This window comes from Symphalangus syndactylus, chromosome 1 (genome assembly GCF_028878055.3).
Source record: "Symphalangus syndactylus isolate Jambi chromosome 1, NHGRI_mSymSyn1-v2.1_pri, whole genome shotgun sequence".
Taxonomy (NCBI): Eukaryota; Metazoa; Chordata; class Mammalia; order Primates; family Hylobatidae; genus Symphalangus; species Symphalangus syndactylus.
In genome coordinates, this window is record NC_072423.2 from 152,748,174 (window position 1) to 152,774,829 (window position 26,656).

At 46.9% G+C, this 26,656-nt stretch overlaps 1 protein-coding gene across 4 annotated transcripts in view; it reads left to right on the top strand.

The window, feature by feature from the left end:
* The first annotated feature begins 3,267 nt into the window (after window positions 1–3,267).
* PRAG1 (PEAK1 related, kinase-activating pseudokinase 1) overlaps window positions 3,268–26,656 on the top strand; it is a 77,018-nt gene continuing 53,629 nt past the window's right edge. Inside the window, exons 1-3 of one of the 4 annotated variants that reach the window (XM_055288911.2) lie at window positions 3,268–3,510; window positions 8,291–8,707; window positions 11,876–13,713. In XM_055288911.2, the coding sequence (XP_055144886.2) occupies window positions 8,378–8,707; window positions 11,876–13,713 (2,168 nt within the window). In that variant the 5' untranslated portion in view covers window positions 3,268–3,510; window positions 8,291–8,377. Of the gene's footprint in view, window positions 3,511–3,536; window positions 4,191–5,232; window positions 6,142–8,290; window positions 8,708–11,875; window positions 13,714–26,656 lie in introns of those variants that run through there. The other 3 variants (XM_055288920.2, XM_063637915.1, XM_055288931.2) reach the window with 3 other exon arrangements.

A 26,656-nucleotide genomic window follows, 5' to 3' on the forward strand; every position in this document is an offset into this window, starting at 1 on the left:
CTCTATTATTTGAGATGTATTCTCTGACTGAGGAGATAACATGTGTGGGATTTCTTCGGCTCAATCTTCATACTCTCTGATCCCTCTCGAATACCCCAGCTTGTATTTTTCCAGTATAATTTAATGGCATGCCCTTCCTAATCCTGCCATTTTGCCTAATTCCAAACTACCTTACTTTACTCACCCCAAAGCACTCCCAGCCTTAACCTCTTGTCCCAATTTCCTAAAATATAACTGCTCTTGTACAGAATGGTGCTGCTGGACTAAAACTCTGACAAGGAATTGCTTTTCTTCAAGGTCTGGTCTGCATCAGGGAGCCCACGCCCTGCAGTTAAAAGTGTCATAAAAATGGACTGATAAGTAGCTGGAAGCAGGATGCTGTGTCTACACAAATTACACTGCATTGTTACAGTTTGGAGGTTCAAGCAAGAATTCTTTATGAAAATGCATGAGCTTACCGGAGCTTGACTGAGGATATAATATACTTAACAGTCGCTGGTAGAGCACTACATAAGAGTGTGGGTATTTTATGTGCATCTCAGTGACTCCTTTGAAGTGTTTCTTGATTCTTTTCATTAGGCAAGATGAAGCCGTCTCTATGGCCATGTTGCTGGCTTTTAAAAAGATGCACATTATATGTCAGCAACTACAGTATAATGCATTTACTTTGTGTGAGCACAGCAAACCACTTGAGAACACAGTTTATTTTGTAGACACACTGAATTAACCCTTCAAGTACTGCCCCATGCCACAGAAGTACAAGTCTTGCCGCATTATGGCTTTCTCTTATAATTATGCTCTCTAGCCTGTTCATGTATTAAGAATAAATTAGGGGCCAGGCGTGGTGGCTCACACCTGTAATCCTAGCACTTTAGGAGGCCGAGGCAGGCAGATCAGTTGAGGTCAGGAGTTCAAGACCAGCCTGGCCCAACATGGTGAAACGCCGTCTCTACTAAAAAATAGAAAAATTAGCAGGGCATGGTGGCGGGCGCCTGCAATACCAGCTACTCAGGAGGCTGAGGCAGCAGAATAGCTTGAACCTGGGGAGTGGAGGCTGCAGTGAGTCAGGATCTTGTCACTTCACTCCAGCCTGATCAAAAGACAAATCTCTGTTTCAGAAAAAAAAAAAAAAAAAAAGAATAAGTTAGGTAAAGAGAAGAAAATAAAGTGCAAAAGTAAGTGCCTCTTTTATAGGTTCAGTATGGCCTTTATTCTGTGAGGTCGGTGTCTCTCTTACAGAGGAAAGAAGTGAAACATTCAGCCTGAATTCTGAGAACCAGGAACTTCTCAAACATCTTAGTTTGCCCTCTCCCATTGTAAACGAATTGCACACTTTTTGAAGTCACTTTTGTATTTCTCCAGTGCAGACCACTTTGTACCTACATGTTTAATCAACATCTTCCCTTCTTGAGTCTCGGTAGGGTCTGGATCCTTCAGCTCTGTTGGATGCTCACGAAGTGTAACCAAAGTTTTCCTTCCTTTTTTTTTTTTTTTTTTTCGAGACAGGGTCTTGCTCTGTTACCCAAGCTGGAGTGTAGTGGTGTCATCTCAGCTCACTGCAACCTCCACCTCCCGGGCTCAAGCGAGTCTCCTGCCTCAGCATCCCGAGTAGCCAGGATTACAGGCACCCACCACCACACTGGACTAATTTTTGTATTTTTAGTAGAGACGAGGTTTCACTATGTTGCCCCTTTAACTCCTGACCTCAGGTGATCTGCTAGCCTCGGCCTCCCAAAATGCTGGGATTACAGGTGTGAGCCACCGTGCCCAGCCAGTATTTGTTCAAATGATTTCTCTTCACTTAGGGAAGAGAGAAAAATAGGGCTGGACTACCTGCACTTGGCGAGAGCGGAGTGTCAGAGTAGACTTGCCTACCAGCGAAGCCAGACAGCCTTTGGTTCCAATCTTAGTACTACTACTTTTCAGCTGAGGAACCCCGGCAAATTGTGCGGCCCCATGAGCCTCAGTTTTCTTATCTGTAGAATGGGGATAATGATGCTCTCCTCATAGGATTGCTTAGCGCTAGGTAGGTCCTTAAGGAATGTCAATTGCATTCCCGTCCCTCTACAGCTTTCCCCAGATTCTATCCTCTTAGGAGGCATGGGTGTCACTGGAACATGAGGAAGAATTCCCTGGATCCTTTTTTCCCCTTTCCTCACACAGAAGGGAAACCTCAAATGCACATCTTCCCTCTCTGTCCACACCCACAGCAGCAAAGAGGAGAGCCAGGGATCTGGGGGTGAGGGTGGGGGCCCATCTTCCTCCTCTCAGTGGGTGGGGGCTCGCAGGCTGACTGGCAGAGGACCTTCATTGGAGTCACAATAAACTACCTTTCTGGGGAGGGGGTAGAGGGCGAGAGAAGCCGCAGGTGTTGTGTTTTTTGAGAAGCCGCAGGTGTTGTGTTTTTTGGGGGAGGGGGGTCCTCTTCCTGTTCCATTTCACTGAATTCTCCCCACCTGGCATGGCCCTGGGAGGTGACCGTAGCTCTGGCTCCCCGAGTAAACACCCAGGTCAAGCTACAGGACTGACTGGGCCTTAAGCTATTATACTCCCAGTTGAAAGATTTTTTAGCCCGAGGACTATCTCGAACTCGTTCTATCTCAGTGAATGACTCACTGGAAAGGGTATACACACAGGTGTATTACTGGCCTGCGGAAGACTTGGATGTCCCAGCATGGTAGAAGGCCAGCTCTCTGCAGTGCAAGGCTTGCATTCTACATCCAGAAAACTAAAGTTCAAAGATTATTTGCCAGAGGCCTGCAGTCCAGGGACTGAGCAGAACGTGGAATCCACTACCGGGACTCCCAGCCCTGCTCCCTCCGGCGCCACCCTCTCCCCAGGAGTAGGGAGAGCTCGCTGTGCTCACGTGGCTTTCAGAGCCCGCCTCGGACCCTGACCTGTATTCCACTCCCGACCCCTCACTTCCTCGTTTCCCCTTCCTTTTCCCTCTCTTCCCGCAGGGCCAGCTGGATGAAGTGATGCCGGGCACCTATACACGCATGATGGCAAAAGGAGGATTGCAACGCCAGAGCTCGCCCCTGCAGGGCTGTGCAGGGTCCCCACTGAGGAGGGGGTGCAAACGGGTGCTGGGCTCGGGGGTCAGCGCGCGCCAAGTCTGGGGCTGGGGGCGGAGCCTGCCGGTCCGGGGCGGGAGGGTGGGCAAGAGGGAGGCCCGGGGCGTGGAGACTTTGGAGGAGTCAGGGCCCTGGGGGTAGGAGACCGCCGGGTGGGAGCGGCAGGCGCGAGCCGGGCGGCGGGGCGCGCGGGCCAGGCGGGGCCGGGCGGCGGCAGGGACTGCGGAGGTGCGGCGGGAGCTCGGGCGGGCGGCGTCACCGGAGGCGGAGGGGGCGGAGCCGCGCTTGCAGCTGCCACCCGGCCGCCGGGCCCAGGCAGACGGCAGCCGCCCGCGGCCGGGCACGCACAGCGCGCAGACCTTCAGCGAACAATGCTCCGGCCGGGCGGCTGGCGGCTCGGAGACCGAAGGAGGGGCCGGGGGAGCGCAGCCCCGAGGTGAGCCCGCGACGCGCTCTCCAAACTCGGCCTCTTTTTGTCTGGCGAGCGTGGTCGCAGAGGGGAGCTTTGGAGCGGCGCTGCAATCGCCGAGCGGGCGACCCCCCGGGGGACAGGCGGCCGCTCGGGGAGTGGGCAGCGCCGGGGCCGCGTGAGCCCGGGGTGGTGCCCGAAGGTGCAGGGAGGCGCCTGGCCGGGAGGACCGAGGAGCTGGAGGGTGTTTTTGATTCATTCGAGAATCGCGCCCTTTAAAACGGGGAAACTTTCCTACGAGTTCCAGGAGGTAGGACCGACTGTTAGGATGGTTTCTCTGGTCTTGCTGCTCTGTTTGCGGCCGGAGGCTGAAGCGCTTTGAGGACTGCTTTCCACCGCTAGAGTATTGTCAAGGGGCAGAGACGGAAGGCCGCCTGGCTGCTGGGACCAGGACCCGGGGGAATGGTTTGGGGGTCCAGGGTAGCTCCCAGGTATGCAGTAGCGGGGCTCCAGAGGCAACGAGATGATGCCGTTTTCCCCGAGCCCTGGCTGAGCCCTCTGAAACGCATGCTGTGAGCACGTTCTTAACCTTTGCTGGTATCCGGGGACACACACACGCTTAGAACATAGAATCTTCTGCTGGGCATGGAGGCGGCCGGGCATTCGCAGCGGAGAGCGCCAGCTCACGGTCTGTGCGTTTCTCTCAGGTAAGCTCGCCCTGCACATGGTTTTGCAGAGCCGATAGCAAAGCCCAGTGGTCTAGGGGCGAGGAGTTTTGCGATGCATTCAGTCCGGAGTCAGGTTCAGAAGGCTTTCCTGATCACTGGCCTGAACTATCCTTAACAACTCCTCTCCCCTTCCCTTTCTGAGAAGGAAATTTGACAGGAAACCCTAGGGAATTCCGCAGTTATTTTGCTCTCCTGAGGTCTGGTTGGTTTCGACTGTAGTGGGTGCAAAACCGCATTCCTCCCTCTGAGATCTTTCCTCCAGCACTGGAGGAAGAAAAAAGAAAAGGAAAAGTTGGGTGAATATCATAATTTACCCTCTGTGTGAGTAGGGAGGTAGGGGGCTAGCGGGTGGTAAAGTTGTCACTTTCTCCTTTCTGCCTGGTCAACCCTGGCCAGTGGAGTGTGCTGAAGTTCAGACACTTTCCACACATATTTCTTTCCTTTTTCTCGCGTTGCATTAATTTAACTGTAACATACAGAAAAAAATTTTAGGTGAATGTTTTCTGCAATTCTGTCACTTCAGGATAAGGCATAAGCAACTTCTGATATAAGTCTGAGGGGGTATTTTGGGCCAAAATATTTAATCGTAAGGATCTGGCCACCTTGATTCTTCAGATTCTTTTTCGAAACGGGGTGGGAGTGTATCTGACAGCTTCAGTCTTGCAAACTGTAGCCACAAATCTAGTGCAGAAGTTTGCAGAGGCAAAGACATTTTTTTCATGACTTGCATCAGAAGGAATGCTGAGCTCTTTTTTCTAATCTGACACTGCAGCCTCCTACTGAAATGGGGGGATTTGCATAATTCTGGGGGCTGGCTCCCCTCAGAGGTAAGGAATGTGGGCTGGGAAGTGCCTTCCCCATGCTGTGGAGAGCTGGCACTGCTGCACCAGGCAAGGCAAGGCAAGGCTTTGTGCGTGCCACTTGTGTTTCTCACCATCTTTTACTTAAAACAAATAGGAGATAATTCCAGGCACAGAAGTGCAACAGGAAGAGTTTTTTTTTTTTTTTTTTTTTTTTTTTTTTTGGCTGCACGCGGTGGTAAATTCTGTTTGCTGCCACTGAGAAACCAGTTTTAACAGGATGCAGTGACTCAATGACAGTGGGAAGCCCAGGGCTTCATTTGTTCTTTTCTTATTCAGTGACTTCCCTTTAAAAATCTTTGGGTCCATCCCTGGCAGTCGTGTGATGAAAGTTGCCTGTCTAAACATCCAAGGATTTCAGAGCTGAGGGTCGGAGCAAAGACTGCTCGTAAACTGATGAGACATTCTCAAGGAAACTTCCCCCATGCTGGCAATCTAGATCCTTTCACACTCCCAGGGCTGTGCGAAGGTTGGGGAATCTTAGAAAGTAGGGCCTCTGATACCAATGTCACCCCTTCCCCAAAAACAAGTTTGTGTTCTTACTTGCCTGTTGAGGAGGCAACATGTTGCCAAGCAAAACCGCTGCTTTGTGAATCTGTGGTAGCCCCTGAGGAAGTGGTTGGGCACCCACCTCCTCAGATAGCCCAGTGTCAGGAGGAACTGTGGGAACTTGCATAGCCCACACAGAGCTGGTTTCCAGGCTGTCTTCCTCCATCCCACGGAGCAGGCATGGGAGCATCTGCCTGCAGTGCAGGTGGGCTGGACAGTGTCCTTTCTGTGGCCTAGAAGGTGTAGGCAGTCTCCACCCATGAGCGTCCCAGGAAGGGACCTACTGCCTATTCCTGAAAGCTGGAATACCTCCTCTGCTTTTTCCCCCTCCCAAAACTTAGCAGCAAGCCTACATTTCTCTGTGGCCTGAGATTATAAGAGAAAGACAAAACCTGGCTGTTTCCTCTGCTTGTTGAAGCCCAGTGACCTCTTCTGGAGAACTTGGCAAAGAAGGAACCTGCTACTTGGGCGTATTTGGAGGAGAAGAACCTAGCTAACAGTCTTCTTAAAGAAAAGGACCTGTGAGACCCTAACAATGATTGCTAAAAGATACTTTTGTTTCAGAGGATTTATTTAGCTTAAAGATGCAGTAGGCTTTATTCTTAACTTTTTTTTTTTGGTTTTTAGACAGGGTCTCACTCTTGTCACCCAGGCTGGAGTGCAGTGGTGTGATCATGGCTCACCGCAGCCTTGACCTCCGGGGTTCAGGCAATCCTCCTACCCAGCCTCCCAAGTAGCTGGGACCACAGGCACGCACACCTACACCTGGATAATTTTTTTTAATAATTATTATTTTTGTAAAGACAGAGTGTCTCTGTGTTGCCCAGGCTGGTCTTAAACTCCTGGGCTCAAGCGATCCTCCTGCCTCAGCCTCCCAAAGTGGTGGGATTATAGGTGTGAGCCACCACTCCCAACCTATTTTTTTTTTTTTTTTGAGATGGAGTTTCACTCTTGTTGTCCAGGCTGGTGTGCAATGGCGCAATCTTAGCTCACCGTGACTTCTGCCTCCTGGGTTCAAGCAATTCTACTGCCTCAGCCTCCTGAGTAGCTGGGATTACAGGCATGCGCCACCATGCCCAGCTAATTTTGTATTTTTAGTAGAGACAGGTTTCTCTATGTTGGTCAGGCTGGTCTCGAACTCCTGACCTCAGGTGATCCACCCACCTTGGCCTCACAAAGTGCTGGGATTATAGGTATGAGCCACTGTGCCCGGCCCCAACCCATTTTTCACTTTGGAGGGAAAAGAGGCACATGTAGCTTCAGCACTTGTTGAATGAACACCCCTGTCTGTGAGTGTGGAGATAAGAGAGAGCACTCACCACAAAGACTCTGGGATGATTTTTGGGGTATCCGGCTCATTCCAGCTGTTTAGTCCTGTTGACAGTTTAGAGATTATAAAACTTCAGGCAGATCCTTATGGGAGGAAAGTGGAGAGAAAATCCTAAGGCAAAATGCTCCCTATTTAATAAGAACCTGTTCACCTTATGTTCTTAAGGAAGATTTTTCTCTTGAACATTCTCCTTATGGGAAGTCAGTTTATTTGAAATAGGCTAAGAAGAGCCAGGAGCCACAGGCAGATCACCACTGCAGTGAGGAGCCGCCTGCAAAGTTGGCTTCTGTTTCTAGAACGGGCAAACTCTGTGTCTATGGGCTGGTCCAAGTTCTTGTTTTTGCCGTAGTTTCCCCACCTGTAAAATTGGGACAACAGCTACCTGATGGAATGATTTCAAGGTAATTGGTTAATGGCTGGAACCGTTTGAGCTCCTTCTCAGTGGTGAATTTACAAGGGACCATGGTGCAAACTGTCACTTGCAGTTTTACTCTCAGAAGCACTGAATTTTTTGAGCAAGCCAATCGCCTTCTCTCCAGAGCCATCACTGGGAAATAGCTCTTCGTTAATCTCTTCTCTCTTTTATCATCTATCCAGCCACCTTTGACCATGAGTTTGTCTTGCTGCTGGTTTGACCCTTTGGCCTATAACACCCAGCATTGTGGACCTCAACAGCAGAGGGTCAAGTAATGTATATTAAGCAAGGGATATTTCTCAAGATGCCAGACCTCTCCATAAGGTCTAGAGGACAGGCCAGCACCCCACTTCTCCCCTTTCCCAACCATTCCTATCTCCACCTGGTTCTCAGTGTGGATTACAATGCACCTTTCAGGGCCTAAACCTGCCTCCCCTCTCACACAGTTCTTGGTCAAAAATTATTTTCCAAAAGCCGTTGTTTTTATTTGCTGTACTACTTGACAGTTCTTGTTTCTCTGGGTCAGCGTCCCAGACTCTAGGCCCCTGGTGTCAGGGAATACATGGATGAGGTACTGGCTTCTCATCTTAACCCCTATGTGTTTTCTTCCCATAACTGCCCCAAACCTCCAAGGATTTTAGGGCACTCCCCACCCAGGATTTTAGAGGACTGAAATGTCTTTTAAATACTCTTTTAAAGCAACAAGGCTATGTTTAGTTTTTACAGCTTCTGATAAGGCCACACCACCAGAGAATGTTTAAGAGCCCTGTGACAAATGGGTGAGGGTCCCAAAATAAATGGGATCCTAATCTTTACCTTTTTCTCCTCCTTCTCCTCCCTGATCAAATAATGAGACTCTAATTGATAATGCACCCGTTGTCTGACATGGCAAATCTCTAATCAGGAAAGTGTCCTGCCTTTCTAGGAAGCCGCTCTGTGACCCACCTCTGAATCCCACAAGACCACACAAGAGAGCCGGGAGCAAGATGAACCAGCACCCTGTGGGCTCAAGATGCACCAGACCCTCCGCCTGAACCCCGAGAGCCCGAAAATGTCTGCGTGCAGTGACTTTGTGGAGCACATCTGGAAACCCGGGTCCTGCAAGAACTGCTTCTGCCTGCGGAGTGACCACCAGCTGGTGGCCGGCCCTCCCCAGCCCAGAGCGGGCAGCCTGCCCCCTCCACCGCGCCTGCCTCCCAGGTCGGAGAACTGCCGCCTGGAAGATGAAGGTGTGAACAGCTCACCTTACTCCAAGCCCACAATTGCCGTGAAGCCCACCATGATGAGCTCCGAGGCCTCTGATGTGTGGACAGAGGCCAACCTGAGTGCCGAAGTCTCGCAGGTGAGGCTGACTAACACTCGTGGTATTTTTACAGGGACTGCTCCTGTTTGAACACTTGGTGACTGGCTGGCAGCCAGGGAGGGCTGTTCCAGCAAGAAACCTGCAGGATGGCTTCCTGTCAGTTTGCCCTGAGATGGCTCCTGCCTGGGATTCGCTGTAGCTGCTCTCCTTTTTCTCTGTCCCTTTAGGCTAAGAACCATTAATCCTGGCCGCCAGAATTTCCTCCTGTGATTTGCAGACTGTGTAGGGCAGACAAAAAATGAAGATATTTTTTAAAAAACTTATAAATTTTCTTAGTTGATCATTTTAAATATATACACAAGTAGCAGTAATTGCAAAGTGAATTGCATGCGCCCAATATATTTCAATATGAACTTCAGCAACCATCAACTCATAACCAATCTTGTTTCACCTCCCCCACACTGACCCCTCTTCCCTGTGATTTTAAAGCAAACCCCAGATATCACATCATTTCAATATATACCTTTCAAAGATAAAGTCTTTATGAAAAACATAACCACAATACCATTATCACACTTAAATTTTTTTTTTTTTTTTTTTGAAACAGAGTCTTGCTCTGTCATGCAGGCTGGAGTGTAGTGGTGCGATCTCGGCTCACTGCAACCTCCGACTCCCTGGTTCAAGCAATTCTCCTGCCTCAGCCTCCTGAGTAGCTGGGATTACAGGCGCCCACCACCATGCCCAGCTAATTTTTGTATTTTTAGTAGAGATGGGTTTCACCACGTTGGCCAGGATGGTCTCGATCTCTTGACCTTGTGATGTGCCCACCTCGGCCTTCCAAAGTCCTGGGATTATAGGCGTGAGGTACCGCTAATTTTTTTTTTCTGTCACTCAGGCTGGATCTCAGCTCACTGCACCTTCCACCTCCAGGGTTCAAGCTATTCTCCTGCTTCACCCTCCCAAGAAGCTGGGGCTCTAGGCACATACCACCATGCCCAACTAATTTTTGTATTTTTAGTAGAGACAAGGTTTTACCATGTTGGTTAGGCTGGTCTCTAACTCCTGACCTCAAGTGATCCACCCGCCTCGGCCTCCCAAAGTGCTGAGATTACAGGCGTGAGCCACTGCACCTGGCGTATTTATTTAGTTTTAAATTTTAATTTAATTTTATTTTATTTTTTGAGACGGTCTCATTGTTGCTCAGGCTGGAGTGCAGTGTTGCGATCTCGGCTCACTGCAATCTCCACCTCCCAGGCTCAAGTGATCCTCCTGCCTCAGCATCCTAGGAAGCTGAGACTAGAGGTACATGCCACCATGCTTGGCTAATTTGGCGTTTTTTTTGTTCGCTTGTTTTTTTGTTTTTTTGGGGTTTTTTTGGTGGAGATAGGATCTTGCTATGTTGCCCAGGCTGGTCTTAAATTCCTGGTCTCGAACTCCTAGGCTGAAGTGATCCATCTGCCTCAGCCTCCCATAGTGCTGGGATTATAGGCATAAGCCACCATGCCTGGCCCCCCACTTCAAAATATTAGCAGTAATTCCTTAATATTATCTAATACCCAGCCAGTACTCCTGTTTCCAATTTTGAAGCTTGGATTTTACCAGTTTTTTCTAGGGTCACTAAAAACAGTTACACTCTAGAGGCTAGACCATTCTGCTCATTCCACAGGTGACCTTTACAAAGTCAGAGGACACATAGCCCAGGTCTGCTGGCCTCTGCTGTCTTTAGACACATTTAGGAAGCTATGCGGCTAAGACATATTCCAGGAACTGCTTGCTACCTGTTTGACCTCTTTGCCTGTTACAGTTTTCTTGACAAATATGGTGAGTACGTCAGGAAGGCTGTGTGAGCATATATGAAAACTAAGGTCAATTCTAAATCGGGGGAGGCTTCACTGAGGAGAGGCATTTCGTTTGGTTGCAATGAACTTGATGTCCCCTTCCAGGCCGCTCTGTTTTTTCCTAAGCTGGTTACACCCATTCTCCAGGCCATTCTCAATACCTTCAACCTTCACCAACCTGAGCCGGGGACTCTTAAGTTCAGAACCACCTCGGAAAGAAGCCAGAGGCAGGCCCTGCTTTAAGGCTGCTTCTAAAAGTGGGGGTAAGGGAGGACTTTAGACCAGAAGGAGGAGGAAACGGTGACTTCAGGGATGGTAATGACCAGTCCACATCTCTGTCTCATAGCCCAGCGAGTCCGACCACTTGCACAGGCTCAGGTTGAGGTCACTGCTGTAGGTGGGAGAAAGAGGACATCTGGCATAGTTGGAAGCAAAGCACAGAAAGAAGCGAGGGAGCCCAGATCCAATTCAGAAGCCACCTCTCACCCTTATCTAGTTCAGAAACCACCCCTCACCCTGATCCGGTTCAGAACCCACCCCTCACCCTCCTGTTCTGCCCACACCCACCCACCCAATGTGTTTCTTTTTTCTTTATTATTATTATTATTTTTGAGACAGAGTCTGGCTCTGTCGCCCAGGCTGGAGTGTGGTGGCGTGATTTGGGTCACTGCAACCTCCACCTCCTGGGTTCAAGACATCCTTCCACCTCAACCTCCCAAGTAGCTGGGACTACAGGCGCACACCACCACACCCACCAAGTTTCTGTATTTTCTGTAGAGATGGGATTTTGCCATGTTGCCCAGGCTCGTCTTGAACTCCTGGGCTCAAGCAATCTGCCCTCCTCGGCCCCCCATAGTGCTGGGATTACAGATATGAGCCAGGGCATGTGGCTCCTGTGTGTTCAGTGTGTTTTAAAAACACTTAAGACTTCAATTTCTTCAGGCATGCACTGTGATTGGGTTATCAAAAAACCCACAAACTCAAAGCAAAAATTAGACAAAACCCCAAGCTCCATTTTCCAATCCAGTGGAACAACTTCTCTCACCCAGCAGCTGGTTGTAAGGGAGGAAGAAGGCAAAGTGTTCTTTTTCAGAGTTATATTTTTCTTTTCCTACTTCACACACTTAAGCCAAAAGCATTACAATCCATGGGTGGGAAGCGCAGCTCAGTGTGGGTGCCCCAGCAATGATCACAGGGCCGTCGGGAGATGAGAAGGTGGGCGTGCACTGACTCCCCAGCCCCAGCGCCCCTGCACTGCACTACAGAAGACAATCTACAGTATCACTGCCCTTCCCTCTCACTTTTCCTCTCTCTCTTTTTTCTATGACAAGTTCTAATATAAGTCTTTTTGCGTTGGGCTTGTGTGTAGGTCATCTGGAGACGAGCCCCTGGCAAGCTCCCCCTCCCGAAGCAGGAGGATGCCCCCGTCGTCTACCTGGGCAGCTTCCGAGGTGTACAGAAGCCTGCTGGTCCCTCTACCTCCCCTGATGGCAATTCTCGCTGTCCCCCAGCTTACACCATGGTCGGCCTGCACAACCTTGAGCCCCGCGGCGAGAGGAACGTTGCCTTCCACCCAGTGAGCTTCCCGGACGAGAAGGCTGGGCACAAAGAAAAACCCTCATTTCCTTATCAAGACCGGCCCTCCACCCAGGAGAGCTTCCGCCAGAAACTGGCTGCCTTTGCTGGGACCACATCTGGCTGTCACCAGGGCCCTGGGCCCCTGCGGGAATCCCTGCCCTCGGAGGATGACAGTGATCAAAGGTGCTCGCCCTCTGGGGACAGTGAGGGTGGAGAGTACTGCTCCATCCTGGACTGCTGCCCTGGGAGCCCTGTTGCCAAGGCTGCCTCCCAGACTGCATGTTCCCTGGGCAGGCAGGGTGGCAGGGACTGCTCACCCACGTGCTGGGAGCAGGGGAAGTGTGCGGGGCCCGCAGAGCAGGAGAAGCAGGGCCCGAGCTTCCCTAAGGAGTGCTGTAGCCAGGGCCCCACTGCCCACCCATCCTGCCTGGGCCCCAAGAAACCGTCCCTCACCTCGGAGGCTGCCATTTCTTCTGATGGCCTCTCTTGTGGTAGCGGCAGCGGCGCCAGTAGCCCCTTCGTCCCCCACCTCGAGAGTGATTACTGCTCCCTCATGAAGGAACCTGCCCCAGAGAAGCAGCAGGACCCTGGCTGCCCAGGGGTGACCCCTAGCAGATGCCTTGGGCTGACGGGGGAGCCCCAGCCCCCGGCCCACCCCCGGGAAGATACACAGCCTGAACCCATCTATGCTGAGAGCACCAAGAGGAAGAAGGCAGCTCCGGTGCCTTCCAAGCCACAGGCCAAGACAGAACATGCAGCGGCTGCCCAGGGCCAAGGCCAGGGTCAAGGCCACGGCCAGGTATGGACAGGTAATGCCTGGGCCCAGAAAACAGCATCTGGCTGGGGCCGGGACAGCCCAGACCCAACTCTCCAGGTGTCGGCCACCATTACAGTCATGGCAGCCCACCCGGAAGAGGACCATCGGACAATCTACCTGAGCAGCCCTGACTCTGCAGTGGGGGTGCAGTGGCCACGAGGGCCTGTGAGCCAGAGCTCCGAGGTGGGTGAAGAGGAGACTTCCGCCGGGCAGGGGCTGAGCTCCAGGGAAAGCCATGCTCACAGTGCCAGCGAGAGCAAGCCCAAGGAGAGGCCCGCCATTCCCCCCAAGTTGTCCAAGAGTAGCCCCGGAGGGTCCCCGGTGTCACCATCTGCTGGAGGGCCCCCAGTGTCACCGCTGGCTGACCTCAGTGACGGGAGTTCTGGCGGCAGTGGCATTGGGCCCCAGCCTCCATCCCGAGGTCCTGCTGACCCAGCTCCTCCCTGCCGGACCAACGGTGTCACTATCAGTGACCCATCCAGGTGTCCCCAGCCTGCGGCCTCCGCAGCCTTGGAACAGAGGCGGCCCAGGTTCCAGGCAGGCACCTGGAGTCGTCAGTGCCGGATAGAGGAAGAAGAGGAGGTGGAGCAGGAATTGCTGAGTCACAGCTGGGGAAGAGAGACTAAAAATGGCCCCACAGACCATTCAAACTCCACGACTTGGCACCGTCTCCACCCCACAGATGGCTCCTCTGGGCAGAACAGCAAAGTTGGGACCGGGATGAGCAAATCGGCCTCTTTTGCCTTTGAGTTCCCCAAGGACAGAAGTGGGATTGAGACATTCTCACCTCCTCCTCCGCCTCCAAAGTCAAGGTGAGTACCGTTGTCTGCCTAGGACTCTGTCTGCAGGGCAAAGGGCTCTTCCAGAAACCTTTGCCCTCATCAAAGCTTTCAGGCCCAGGTCCCAGAATCTGCCCAAAGGCCCTTGTGCCTTTATGTCAATTTCCCAGGGTCCCAGTGCAGCCCTCAGAGAGCAGGAGTTGTGGCCTTCTTTGTACCCAGCAAACAAATATACATGTGGGGCCCTGCTTGGGATTGGTGATTGAAACCAGTCTTTCACCAAGCTGTTGCCATTTGTTGGTGCCTGTATTTTTATAATCTGGTTGCCTTTTTATTCCCCAGTTCTCTGAAGTGTCTTCAGTGGGCTTTTTCCAGGAAGTCCTGAATATTTTCATTCAATTTTAATATGCAAAAGAGGGCAAAAGGAGGTTATGCTATAAGATTTAGGGAGAGCTGTGTATGATGGCTCACACCTGTAATCCTAACACTTTGGGAGGCCAAAGCGGGAGGATTACTTGAGCCCAGGAGTTTGAGACCAGCCTAGGTAACATAGTGAGATCCTGTCTCTACTTTCTTTAAATAATAAAATTTTTAAAGCTAAAGTTAAAAAACATTTTTTTAAAGATTTGGGGAGGCAAACAGTTAATGCTAAATAAATGTGTGCCCAATCAACTGTTACCACAATGGTGATTAGGTCTTGGGGCCAAAAGCAGAAAAGTGGAAGCTTTACACGTGGTTAGGAACCCTCAGATGTGGGTTTTTAAAGAAAAAAATGGGGCCGAGCATGGTGGCTCACACCTGTAATCTCAGCGCTTTGGGAGGCCGAGGCGGGCAGATCGCAAGGTCAGGAGATTGAGACCATCCTCACCAACACGGTGGAACCCCGTCTCTACTAAAAATACAAAAAATTAGCCGGGCGTGGTGGCAGGTGCCTGTAGTCCCAACTACTCGGGAGGCTGAGGCAGGAGAATGGCGTGAACCCGGGAGGTGGAGCTTGCAGTGAGTCGAGATGGCGCCACTACACTCTAGCGTGGGCGACAGAGCGAGACTGTCTCAAAAAAAAAAAAAGAAATGTAGTTTTGTGTTAGCATGCTGAAACTCAGTTTTCTCTGCTGCTTCCCTGCTATCTCCTATCAGTTTAAAGTACCTTTTAAAGGCTCCAAAAATATATATATATATATTTTTTTTAGTTATTGAGCTGTGCATGGGATTTAAATGCTGGGAAAAAAAAAAATTTCTCTCAATTAGAGCAAAACTGATTCCTGTTAGGAAAAGGAGAAACCTACTGTTTTTCAAAAAATTATAGCCTTTCTGAACAGACTTTCTCGAGTCATGTCATTTCCAGTGGTTCTGTTTCAGCTGATGTGCCTCTGGGCTGATGTCAGAAACAAGGAAATTGACCACAGAGAGAAGCAGTCAGGACACTTTGAACATCAAGGCGTCTCAGGCACTGATGTGATCTAACGTGGGTGTTTTTCTCATGACCACTACTTTGTTCTGGTATTGCATTGGCTGCCCACCATGGAGAACAGACATCTTCCAGACCCTGAGGTGACTGCAGACTCTTTGGCAGCTGCGTGAAGTCCCCGAATGAATGAGGGATTCAGCAGCTAAGATGAGCTTCCATTTATACGGCACTCACTATGGGCCAGGCATGGATTTAAAAGAGTTAGACATAACAACTCATTTCCTCCTCAGAACAGCCCTAAGAGGTAGGAATTGCCAGCCCCAATTTACAGATGACAAAGCAGAGACAGAGAGCTAGAGTAACCAGCCTAAGGTTCCTGCCGTACCTGCAAGACTCCTAAGTCTACCCTCCTCCTGAACCTACAGGACATCGAGGAGGATGGAAATTGAGCAGGGCGTGAGAGTAAAACATCCGAATTGTATCTGCCTGCCTCAGTCCTGGGTAAAGTAGTGGAAAGCACAGGTATTGGCACTAGAAAACCAAGTTCCGATTCCCTCTCTCTCACAAATGGAGTGAACTTGTGTAAGCCACTCACCGTGACTGAGTCTCCAGTCCCTTCTCTAGAAGAGTGGGTCTCTAAACTGAGAGTCTGGAGTCTCTTCTCTAAAAAGAGATGATAATAGTACTTTGATAACACCCTGCTATTGTAAACCTCTAATGAGACAAAAAATGGAATCCAATGCAGAGGTTAGTTATGATGTAGGCAGAAGCCACCCGGGCTGCTGATTGCGCAGTGACACCCACACCCCATGGGAACTATTGTGGCTCAATCCCAGGAACTCCACTCTGAGCCTTGGAGAAGTAACTAAAATTTACTCCTTTAAGAATCTCAGGGTTTGGAGAAATTCCAGTAACCATAGCAACATGACTCAGGTAGGGTTTTAATTAGCATCTGGGTTGAGATCAGAGTTTTTTCGGCCCAGTTTGTTATGATAAAACCCTTAGATTGCATATAGCTCAAGCTTGATGGGAATCTTGGAGGTTCAAGGTTTCAGCTCTTAAAAAATAAACAAGTTAGAGGAGAAAAAAGAATTAAAAAGAAGGGCCGGACTTAGTGGCTCATGCCCGTAATCATAGCACTTTGGGAGGCCAAGGCAGGTGGACCGCTTGAGCCCAGGAGTTTGAGACCAACCTGGGCAACATGGTGAAACCCAGTCTCCACCAAAAAAGATAAGAAAATCAGCCACGCATGGTGGCACATGCCTATCATCCCAGCTTCTCTGGGGGATGAGGTGGGAGGATGGCTTGAGCCTAGGAAGTGGAGGTTGCAGTGAGCTAGGATTGTGCCACTATACTCCTGCCTGAGCAACAGAGCAAGACCGTGTCTCAAAAAAAAAAAAAAAAAATCTATAAAATAAAATTAGCTTAAGAGAACACAGAAAAACAAGAGCATCTTATATTATTTAAAATGAACTAGAATATATTTTCATTTGGGGAAGCATTTTCATTTCTCAAGCATCACTGAGATTATCTTTGGAATCTCCCTGTGAGAAGATAAGAGGGCAGGCCTGGGAACATATGCTGACTTTTAATTCTGGAACTCAGTACCTCCTCTGGGGATTGTGCCAGGAACCCCAGAGTCTTCCAGCCTCGTAGGTCAGGGTGTTGGCAAATCAGAGTGTTAGTGAGAATGCAGCCAACAGTTGATCCGGCACCAATTCCAGTACATTGTGGCAGGCTGATGTCAGTTTTCCAAAATGGAAAAACGTGGAAGGTCTTCAGGCAACATACAAGGTCAACTTGATTTCTTCACATGGGCCCATTTGTGAAATAGATCCTGTTTCTAACAATCAGCTTCATTATGTGCGTTACCTACGCTCACACCTCTAGAGAAAGGCCTTGCTTCATACAGGACACTGTTCCTTTCCACTTATATGGTGTGAGAGAGTCAGATCGTCTGCTTCCTTAGGCCATTATGGAAGAACAGGGAATGATTTTCTCTTTTGCCTGTTGTTCTGTTTATCGCCGTATTTTACAAAACTGATTCTGACCTGGAGGAAAAAAAATAGATGTTAAGAATGACTTGGCTTTCCTGTGGTCCTGTTTTGAATGTTTGGCAATAGCTTATCTGTCTTTTTGAGATATTGTGCTCTGTAAACTCCCTTTCATGTTCCTGAGAAACCTCTTGTTGTGAGGGCCTGCAGGACAAAGGCTCTCCATGCTCATTTTATACACAGAACAGTTCTTCTTTGGAGGAGTTTAAGTGCATGCCCAACTCTCCTCCCCAGGCGGGTACGGCAAGGCCTGGATACTTCCTTCCCTGTTGCTGTCAACCTTTTATACCCACAAAGTCACACTCACTAAGAATGATGGATCTCACAGAGTCTCTGGGTCACCCCTTTCCCAATATAAGGCAGAATTATAAGATGAGGATCAACAAGTACTGCTGGTTAGGAAACAAAAATACTTCAGGAAAGAAGGGTGAACTCTTAGTTTAAATGTCATGCTTAAGACTTAATGGCAGTTTGGCCAGGCACTGTGGCTCACGCCTATAATCTCAACTTAGGGAGGCCAAGACAGGTGGATCCCTTGGGGTAAGGGGTTCGAGACCAGCCTGGCCAACATTAATGAGAACAGCAGAGCTGGGGAAACAATTAAGATGAGAAAGAACCAAATTGCTTTGTGCCTTTTGCTTTTTCACAGATGCAAACCCGGTTTTAAATGACTTAACGGCTTTGGGGTGACCAGGTCAGTTGAAAGAGAATCATCTGGTTAGTGCAGACAAGCGTTTCACAAAGAAACCTCAAATTAGGAGAAGAGGCCTGAGCCCAGGTGGAATTGAGGATGACAGGCGACTAAGAAATAAGACAGATTTATGTGGTTTCAGTGTCTAAATGGTCTGGCCCCAGGTGAGACTAATCAAAAGAAAAGTTTCCCCAAGAAAGTGGGTGACGTCTTTGTTTTTTGTGTGTTTTGTTTTGAGACAGTCTCACTCTGCTGCTCAGGCTGGAGTGCAGTGGTGCCATCTCACTGTAGCCTGCACTTGTCAGACTCAGGTGATCCTCTCACCCCAGCCTCCTGAGTAGCTGGGACCACCGGCACATAGCACCATGCCCCACTAATTTTTATATTTTTGTAGAGACAGTGTTTCACCATGTTTCCCAGGCTGGTCTCAAACTCCTGGGCTCAAACGATCCACCTGCCTCAGCCTCCGAAAGTGTTGGGATTGCAGGCATAAGCCACCACGCCCAGCGGATGTCTTTGTTTGAAAGTTATCACTCATGGCCGGGCACAGTGGCTCACACCTATAATCCCAGCACTTTGGTAGGCCGAGGCGGGTGGATCACGAGGTCAGGAGATCGAGACCATCCTGGCTAACATGGTGAAACCCCATCTCTACTAAAAATACAAAAAATTAGCCAGACGTGATGGCGGGTGCCAGTAGCTCCAGCTACTCAGGAGGCTGAGGCAGGAGAATGTCGTGAACCCGGGCGGCGGAGCTTGCAGTGAGCCAAGCTCGCGCCACTGCACTCCAGCCTGGGCCACAGAGCAAGACTCCACCTTAAAAAAAAAAGAAAGTTATCACTCAATTGAATTTGAATTTTAACCCACTACTTGCTAAATTCACCCCTTTTTTTGTGGGGCTGCTGGGAAGCAGAGGTTAAATCTATTCTTGGGCTTTTGCTCACCCTTTTTTTTTTTTTGAGTCAATCTCTGTCACTTAGGCTGGAGTACAGTGGTGGTACCTTGCCTTACTGCAACCTCCGCCTCCCGCGTTCAAGCAATTTTCCTACCTCAGCCTCCCAAGTAGCTGGGATTACAGGCGTGCCACCACGCATGGCTAATTTTTGTATTTTAGTAGAGATGGGGTGTCGCCATTTTGCTCAGGCTGATCTCGAACCCCTGACTTCGAGTAATCCACCTGCCAAAGTGCTGCTATTACAGGTGTGAGCTACAGCCCCCTGGTCTTTTGCTCACTCTTAATTCTCCTCCGAAGCTGCTTCTCAGTAGACAGGTAGTGACAGTGTCATGAGTGGAGTTCATTTCTGTCCACAGAGGTGGCCACATCAGTAACCAGAGGAACTGGCGTGATTTCACTGTGTGGTCTCTCCTGTAACATGATCTCTGGCCATGAACCGGGAGGATGGGCATAGGATGAGTGAGATGGGTGTTTGTCTCCAGTGTCCACATCCAATCTGATTAGAGCTTCCAATGTGTTCTTCTAGAGGCCCTTTCTGCTATAATGGATGACAGTTGGGTGGCAACATTTTACTAGGAAATCCCGTACTCTTGATGCATAACGGCCTTTTCTGGGCGGCATTTTGAAAATCACGGTTTGTATTCGGAAGCAGTGTATTTAGAGAATCTTCATGGACTGTGTTTAGTCTTTTTGACAAAACTTAAATAAGTAGGCTGGAGGTCAAGTTGGTCAGGGGAGAATGAATACTGGCTGTATTTCAGTGGCCCCCACAGATACACAGAGTTTGGCAAACAGAACAAAGCGTATGTACCAACAATGCATGTTTATATTCTGTTCCGTGCCAGGTTCATATTTGGCCTGTTCCCATAAGTATGGGGATGGAACCTTGAAACACAGGACGTCTAAAGATGCTGTAAGCAGGGACCATTGAAATTGATTCCCAGAGTCTTGTTCTACAATTTCTTTAAAAATTACTGAATTGACAGCAGTATGTATTCAACATTTAAGGCTTTCTGATTTTGAGCATACATTCTTGACTAACGCTAGCAATCAGAGATTCTTTATCAATTTAATTTATTAATTGATTTATATAATATATTTATATAATATAATATATACAATATATATTTATACAACATACAATATGTTGTATATAATTATATAATATATTATATGTATTATATATACAATATTTATTTATATAATATATAAATATACAATATTTATTTATATAATATTATATAAATATACAATATTTGTATAATATATAAATATACAATATTTATTTGTATAATATATATTTATTTATATAATAAATATATATACAATATATACAATATATAATTATATAATAAATTTTTAAATTGATAAATTTATTAATTTAATTTATCAATTTAATTTATTAATTTAATTGTCTACTTTTGATTAGGCTCTGTGCAAGGCGCTAAAAAGCCAGTTACTGGGGTTCTGTTCCTTAAGGATCCTGAGACTTGAGTTGGTAAGAATTAAATCAGCAGGTGTGCAATATGACTGTCAAAGTTTCACCCGTGCTTTGATTCCCTTTGTTGAGACAGGTTCTTATAGGACCTGGATTCTCACCACATCCTCTGTTCTGTTTAGGGAACACAAAGGTAAGCTCAGCTCTGTGTCCAGGAGTACCTTATAGTCCTCTCCCTTAACTGTGTTTGTTTCAGCTTGATCCTAGATCAGGATTAGTACAAGCTTGTAAAAAACAAACAAACAAAAATTTATTTTTTACAAAATAGACGAGATGTACTTTGAAGGTAAAGCACATGCTTAACCATCTGCAACTCCTAAGATTGAGCTCAACGCATCGCATGTAGTAGATGCTCAAGAAATGTTTGTTAAATGGGCAGTCGTAAACAGAGACAGTGCCGTGTTTATTTCATTTTCCAGAAAGACACCTGACTCCTTGCTTTGCACACAAGAGGTGCTCAAGAAATCTTGAAGAAAAAGGCAAATTGCCTTGAATGCAGTGTATCCTAAAACCAGATTTCCAGGTTGCCCCAGTACTCTGTTTAGGCCTCCGTTTTGGCTGTTAACACAGTGTATCTTTTATTACATTAAAATGGGTCCATGTTTGCATCTCCTCAAGAAATTATAAACTCCTGGGAGTGCCGAGAAGTGTCTCATACATTCTTCCTTGACTTCTCCATAGCATCACCTTAGCACAGAGTTGCATATGTAGTAGATATTCAATGGTAAGTTACTGAATTTTCTTAAAAAAAAAAGCAAGCCAGAGTGAACTACACATGTAATAGTTCCTGGCCTGATATTTCACTGGGGACCCATCATGATTCTGTAACTATTCTCGCTCAACAGAACATTACCACCTTGAGTTAAAGAAGCTAAGAGGCTAAGGTTAATCATTATTAATGATTCAAGGTGGGCAAACACCATGTGGGCACAATGCATCGTTTCATGGATTAATCACTCCCCAATGATTGTACATTTCACTCTTGCTACTGGTCTCTATTACCCTACTTTTTTTTTTTTTTTTTCAACCTGAGCAGGTGTGTAGAGCCAGCACACTCTTGCCAAAATAATGTTTTCTCAGGTAGTAATCATCTAAACACTTTTTTTTTTCCACCAGGGAGTTACAAGGAATTCCAGGGTGTGGTTTTGCTTCTCTGAGAATAGATTTTTCATGCTTTCTCAGGTGCATTGGAAAATACAAGCTTAGGCAGTATGGTCAGTCGCCCTCTGTCCCTCACGTCGTCAGAGGGACTTTGTTCCTAGAATGGCCAGCCTACATTTGGTCTGCATTATTGGTTGTGAAACTCACCAATTGGTAGGAAACTTTCTCTGTTAGTGGCCCAAGGAATTTTTTGTTCTTTTGGGATTGTTCATGTCCTCATTAAAGATCTTACATTTCCTCCTATCAGGGTTCATAGACCACTACAAAGAATATCCTGTGTGCCTTTCTGCAGTAATAAGTTTCAGAGTTTAAAGATCAGAGTCTGCATCTTCTGTGCTTGCATTGCTCATTATTTCTTTCTATTGACTTTTGGGCAGAGCCCTAAAAATGTTGGGCGTTAGGAGTGTTTATACTGTTCCCATACAACTCTGTAAAATTCCCTGCTTTAATTAGCTTCAGTTCGATGCACTGGTCGGCTTCTTGCTCTGTGCTTCTCTGACAGGCAGATTTATATAAACAGCTGTTCTTTGTTGGATGACGAGGGGAGCTTCTAGACCGAAGGCTACTTTAAAAAGTCATTCCTTTTTATTCTCAGATATTTTCTCTCCAGTATACCTATCTCTGTTAAATGTTCCCCCCAACTTCCCAGTAGTTTGGTTTTTAGCCATTTCATACCAGTTTATACGTGTGCTATGATATCTTTTCTAAAGTCTAAAACCTTTAGCTGGTGGTGACATTACTTTATGCTCCTGAGCTGTAGAAAGCTCTTCAGAATAGCTTCTGCTCTTTGCGAGCTCCATATGGCAGTCAAAATTAATGAAATTAAAAAACACTAGACACAGCCGGGTGCAAGCGCACATGCCTGCAATCCCACCATTTTGGTAGGCTGAGGCAGGTGGATCACAAGGTCAGGAGATTGAGACTATCCTGGCTAACATGGTGAAACCCCGTCTCTCCTAAAAAATATAACAAATTAGCTGGGCATGGTGGCACGCACCTGTAATCCCAGCTACTCGGGAGGCTGAGGCAGGAGAATCACTTGAACTCAGGAGGCGGAGGTTCCAGTGAGCTGAGATCGATCCACTGCACTCCCGCCTGGGCAACAGAGTGAGACTCCATCTCAAAAACAACAAAAACAAAAAACAAAAAACAAAACCACTAGATACATACGAGAACAGTTGAGATAAATTGACATAGTAGTAAGTAATATGACCTTATGATCTTGACGGTCAGGAAGAAAAGGAGGGAGAGTCCCGTTTTAAAAGCAGTGAGAGTGGTGGCATCACTTAACGTAATTCTTTTTTTTTTTTTTTTTTTTGAGATGGAGTCTTGCTCCTTTCACCCAGGCTGGAGTGCAGTGACATGACCTCAGCTCACTGCAACCTCCGCCTCCTGGGTTCAAGCAATTCCCCTGTCTCATCCTCCCAAGTAGCTGGGATTACAGGTGCCTGCCACCATGCCTGGCTGATTTTTGTATTATTAGTAGAGATGGGGTTCACCGTGTTGGCCAGACTGGTTTTGAACTCCTGACCTCAGGTGATCCACCCATAAATCTTATAATATGCACAGATCAAAAAGATGTTAAGATTTTATGACTGCATATTCTTGAACCTTGAGGACACTTGGGTTGTATCCTGCTTGCCAATTCTGATCATTTGGAGCCCATGCATCAGGAAAGCTGGCCATGATCTCCTCGTGGTGTCTGCAGGTTATAGGGAGGTGGGGGTGCAGATACATGTCATGTGCTGGATATTTGCTGATTCAGCCATAAAATCTAAAATTTGTTTTCTAAAATGCATACTGTGGCTGGGCACGGTGGCTCATACCTGTAATCCAAGCCGTTTTGGGAAGCGGAAGAATGACTTGCACCCAGAAGTTCAAGACCAGCCTGGGCAGCATAGTAAGACACTACCTCTAAAAAAATACAAAAATCAATAGAGCATGGTGGCACATACCTGTAGTCACAGCTACTTGGGAGGCTGAGGTGGGAGGATTGCTTGAGTCAGGGGATCAAGACTGCAGTCAGCCATGATCACACCACTGCACTCCACCCTGGGTGACAAGGTCAGATCTTGTCTCAAAAAAATAAAGTGCAAAATCTTCTGTGGTGAATACCCATTTTTGTTAGTAATTCAAGAGTTTAAGAATTTCCGGCTGGGCTCAGTGACTCACATTTGTAATCCCAGCACTTTAGAAGGCCTAGGCAGGAGGATCATCTGAGGTCAGGAGTTCAAGACCAGCTTGGCCAACATGGTCAAACCCTGTCTCTACTAAAAATACAAAAATTAGCCGCACATTGTGGCAGACGTCTGTAGTCTCAGCTACTCAGGAGGCTGAGGCAGGAGAATTGCTTGAATCCGGGCGATGGATGTTTCAGTGAGCCGAAATCATGCCATTGCACTCCAGCCTGGATGACAAGAGTGAAACTCAGTCTCAAAAAAAAAAAAAAAAAAAAAAAAAGAATTCCCATGTCTATGGGTGGTGGGGGGGACTCTATCTAGCCACTTCTGTTTGGCAGATGATGGCCATTCTCTTTGAATACAGGCTCTAATTTTAGACTGAAATGCCAAAATGTCTTGTTTCCTCTTAGTGAGTGATTATGAACGGCCCATGAATTTTAACCATTTTTGGAACTCTGAATTTTAGTAAATAACAGTTAAGTTTATTACCCATTATTTAAAGGATTATTTTCCTTTATAGACCTTCAATTTACTGTTTCTATCCTAAATCTTATTAAGCAATGTGTTTTCACTTAGCCTTATTTTGTTTGTTTGTTTGTTTGTTTTGAGACAGGGTCTCACTCTGTTGCCCAGGCTGGAGTGCAAGCGCGATCTCAGTTCACTGCAACCTCCGCCTCTTGGGTTCAAGAGATTCTCCTGCCTCAGCCTCCCAAGTAGCTGGGATTACAGGGGCATACCACCATGTCCAGCTAATTTTTATATATGTATATAGGGTTTCACTACATTGGCCAGGCTGATCTCAAACTCCTGACCGCAGGTGATCCGCCCTCCTTGGCCTCCCAAAGTGCTGGGATTACAGGGGTGAGCCACTGCACCCGGCCCACTTAGCCTTATTCTCTTTGGCTTGTTGCATGTATTTATTTATTTATTTATTTATTTTTGAGTTGGAGTTTCACTGTTGTTGCCCAGGCTGGAGTGCAATGGCGTGATCTCAGCTCACCACAACCTCCAACTCCGGGGTTCAAGTGATTCTCCTGCCTCAGCCTCCCAGGTAGCTGGGATTACAGGCACCTGCCACCATGCTGGGCCAATTTTTTGTATTTTTAGTAGAGACGGGGTTTCTCCATGTTGGTCAGACGGTCTGGAACTCCTGACCTCAGGTGATCCACCTGCTTCGCCTCCCACAGTGTTGGGATTACAGGTGTGAGCCGGCCATTGTATTGATTTTCAGTGTCCAGGATTGCGGAGTGAGGTGGCAGATGCAGGAGCTGTGTCAGAATCTTTGGGAGGGATAGTTGAACAATGAAAATTCAGTGACGTAATATAAATTTAAATTGGGAAGATGAAAACAAAACTATTGTTTTCCTAGCACATACTGCTTATAGTTTTTCTGAATCTTCTCCACTGGTGAAAAGATAGACCACCGTTTTTATAGAGATGCTTCATTGAAAACAGGTCATGTCTCCCTAGGAGAAAGTAGAAGAAAGCCAGGACAGAGATATTTGCCGATCTGTCATATTTCCTTGGTATCCTTTCTCCAAATCTTTCAAAATATCTTCTCTGTATTCACATCTTCAAGACGTGAAACAGGGAAATTGTCCATACAGACAATTTCCAGACCCTTGGTCTCAAACACTCTCGATGTTTGTCTGTGTTTCCTACAAAAAGCAGAAACCTGAGAAAGATAAGGAGTACTCTGCACGTAGAATAGACAAGATCCTTACAGTTCAGGGTCTGAGATTCCATCTTGACATTAATTTGATCGCTAAATATTGAAGACTTGTTGTAGGTGGAGCCATGACCATACATTGGTAGGAAAAGTACAGACTGCTTATGAGATGATTTTGGCACACTTGTTGACCGTATGGAGAAAAAAAAAACCACATTGAAATCCTACCATATAGTGTCATATAGTGTATGTAAAAGTGGACTGCAGATGGAATAATGATCCAAATGAGAAAAATAAGACCAAAAACCAAATTTAAAAACATTCACAGCATTTTTAAGACCCTAGAAGAATAAGCCATAAAATGATGGCTTTGACTTCATCAAATTAAGGATTTTTGTTGAACTGAGGATGCCATCAGCAGTTAATAGGTGGGTGAGAAATTAAAGCTGTGTATCAAAGACTGACAAGTGATTAACATGTAATGTGCTCTTCTAATTCAAGCAGAACAATATGTGGAAACCAGTAGAAAAACGGGCAAAAAACATGGATAGGCACTTAACAGGAGGGAAAAGCTAAATGCAGGGCAAGAATTTGAAGAGCTACTTAACTTCATTAATAATCAGAGAAGCATAAAGCAGGAAAATAGCATGTTATGTCCATCAGATTGATGAAAATTACAAAGTGGAATAATACCAAATTTCAGCAAAAATACAGGAAAATGGCTATTAAACAGCTGTTAAATTAAGTATGAGACTGCATCATGTCCCCACAACCTTCATTCCTGAGTATATATTCACACAGGTCAGTAAGGGGATATAAACAAGGAAGTTCGTCATAACATTATAGTAGCAGGGAGTTAGCGCAAGTCCAGGTATTCATCTCTAGTGAAATAGTTAAGTAAAATGTTATGATTATGAAATAAACTATTTCATAGCAGTCAGAAGCAATGAACTAGAAATATGTCCAGAAAAATGGGTGAACCTCATACTGGTATTGACTGAAATAACTAAGAGAATGAAATCTATAGCACAATATATTTAATATAAATAAAATATAAACAGATTCATAAAATAACACTATGTCTCTTTTTAAGGAAAGCTGCATTTTTACCTTTTATGTAGTTTTTAAAAAATAAACATACACATAAAATATGTATATATGCTACATATAACATAAAATTCACCATTGTAACCATTTTAAAGTATAAAGTTTAGTAGTATTTTCCATTTGTTGTATATTAAACCAGTCTGCAGGGAAGTCTTTTTGCAAAGCGGAAACTCTCCGCCTTTAAACAACTTCCTATTTCTCCCTTCCCTTAGCCTCTGGGAACCACCATTACTTTGTGTCTCTGATTTTGACT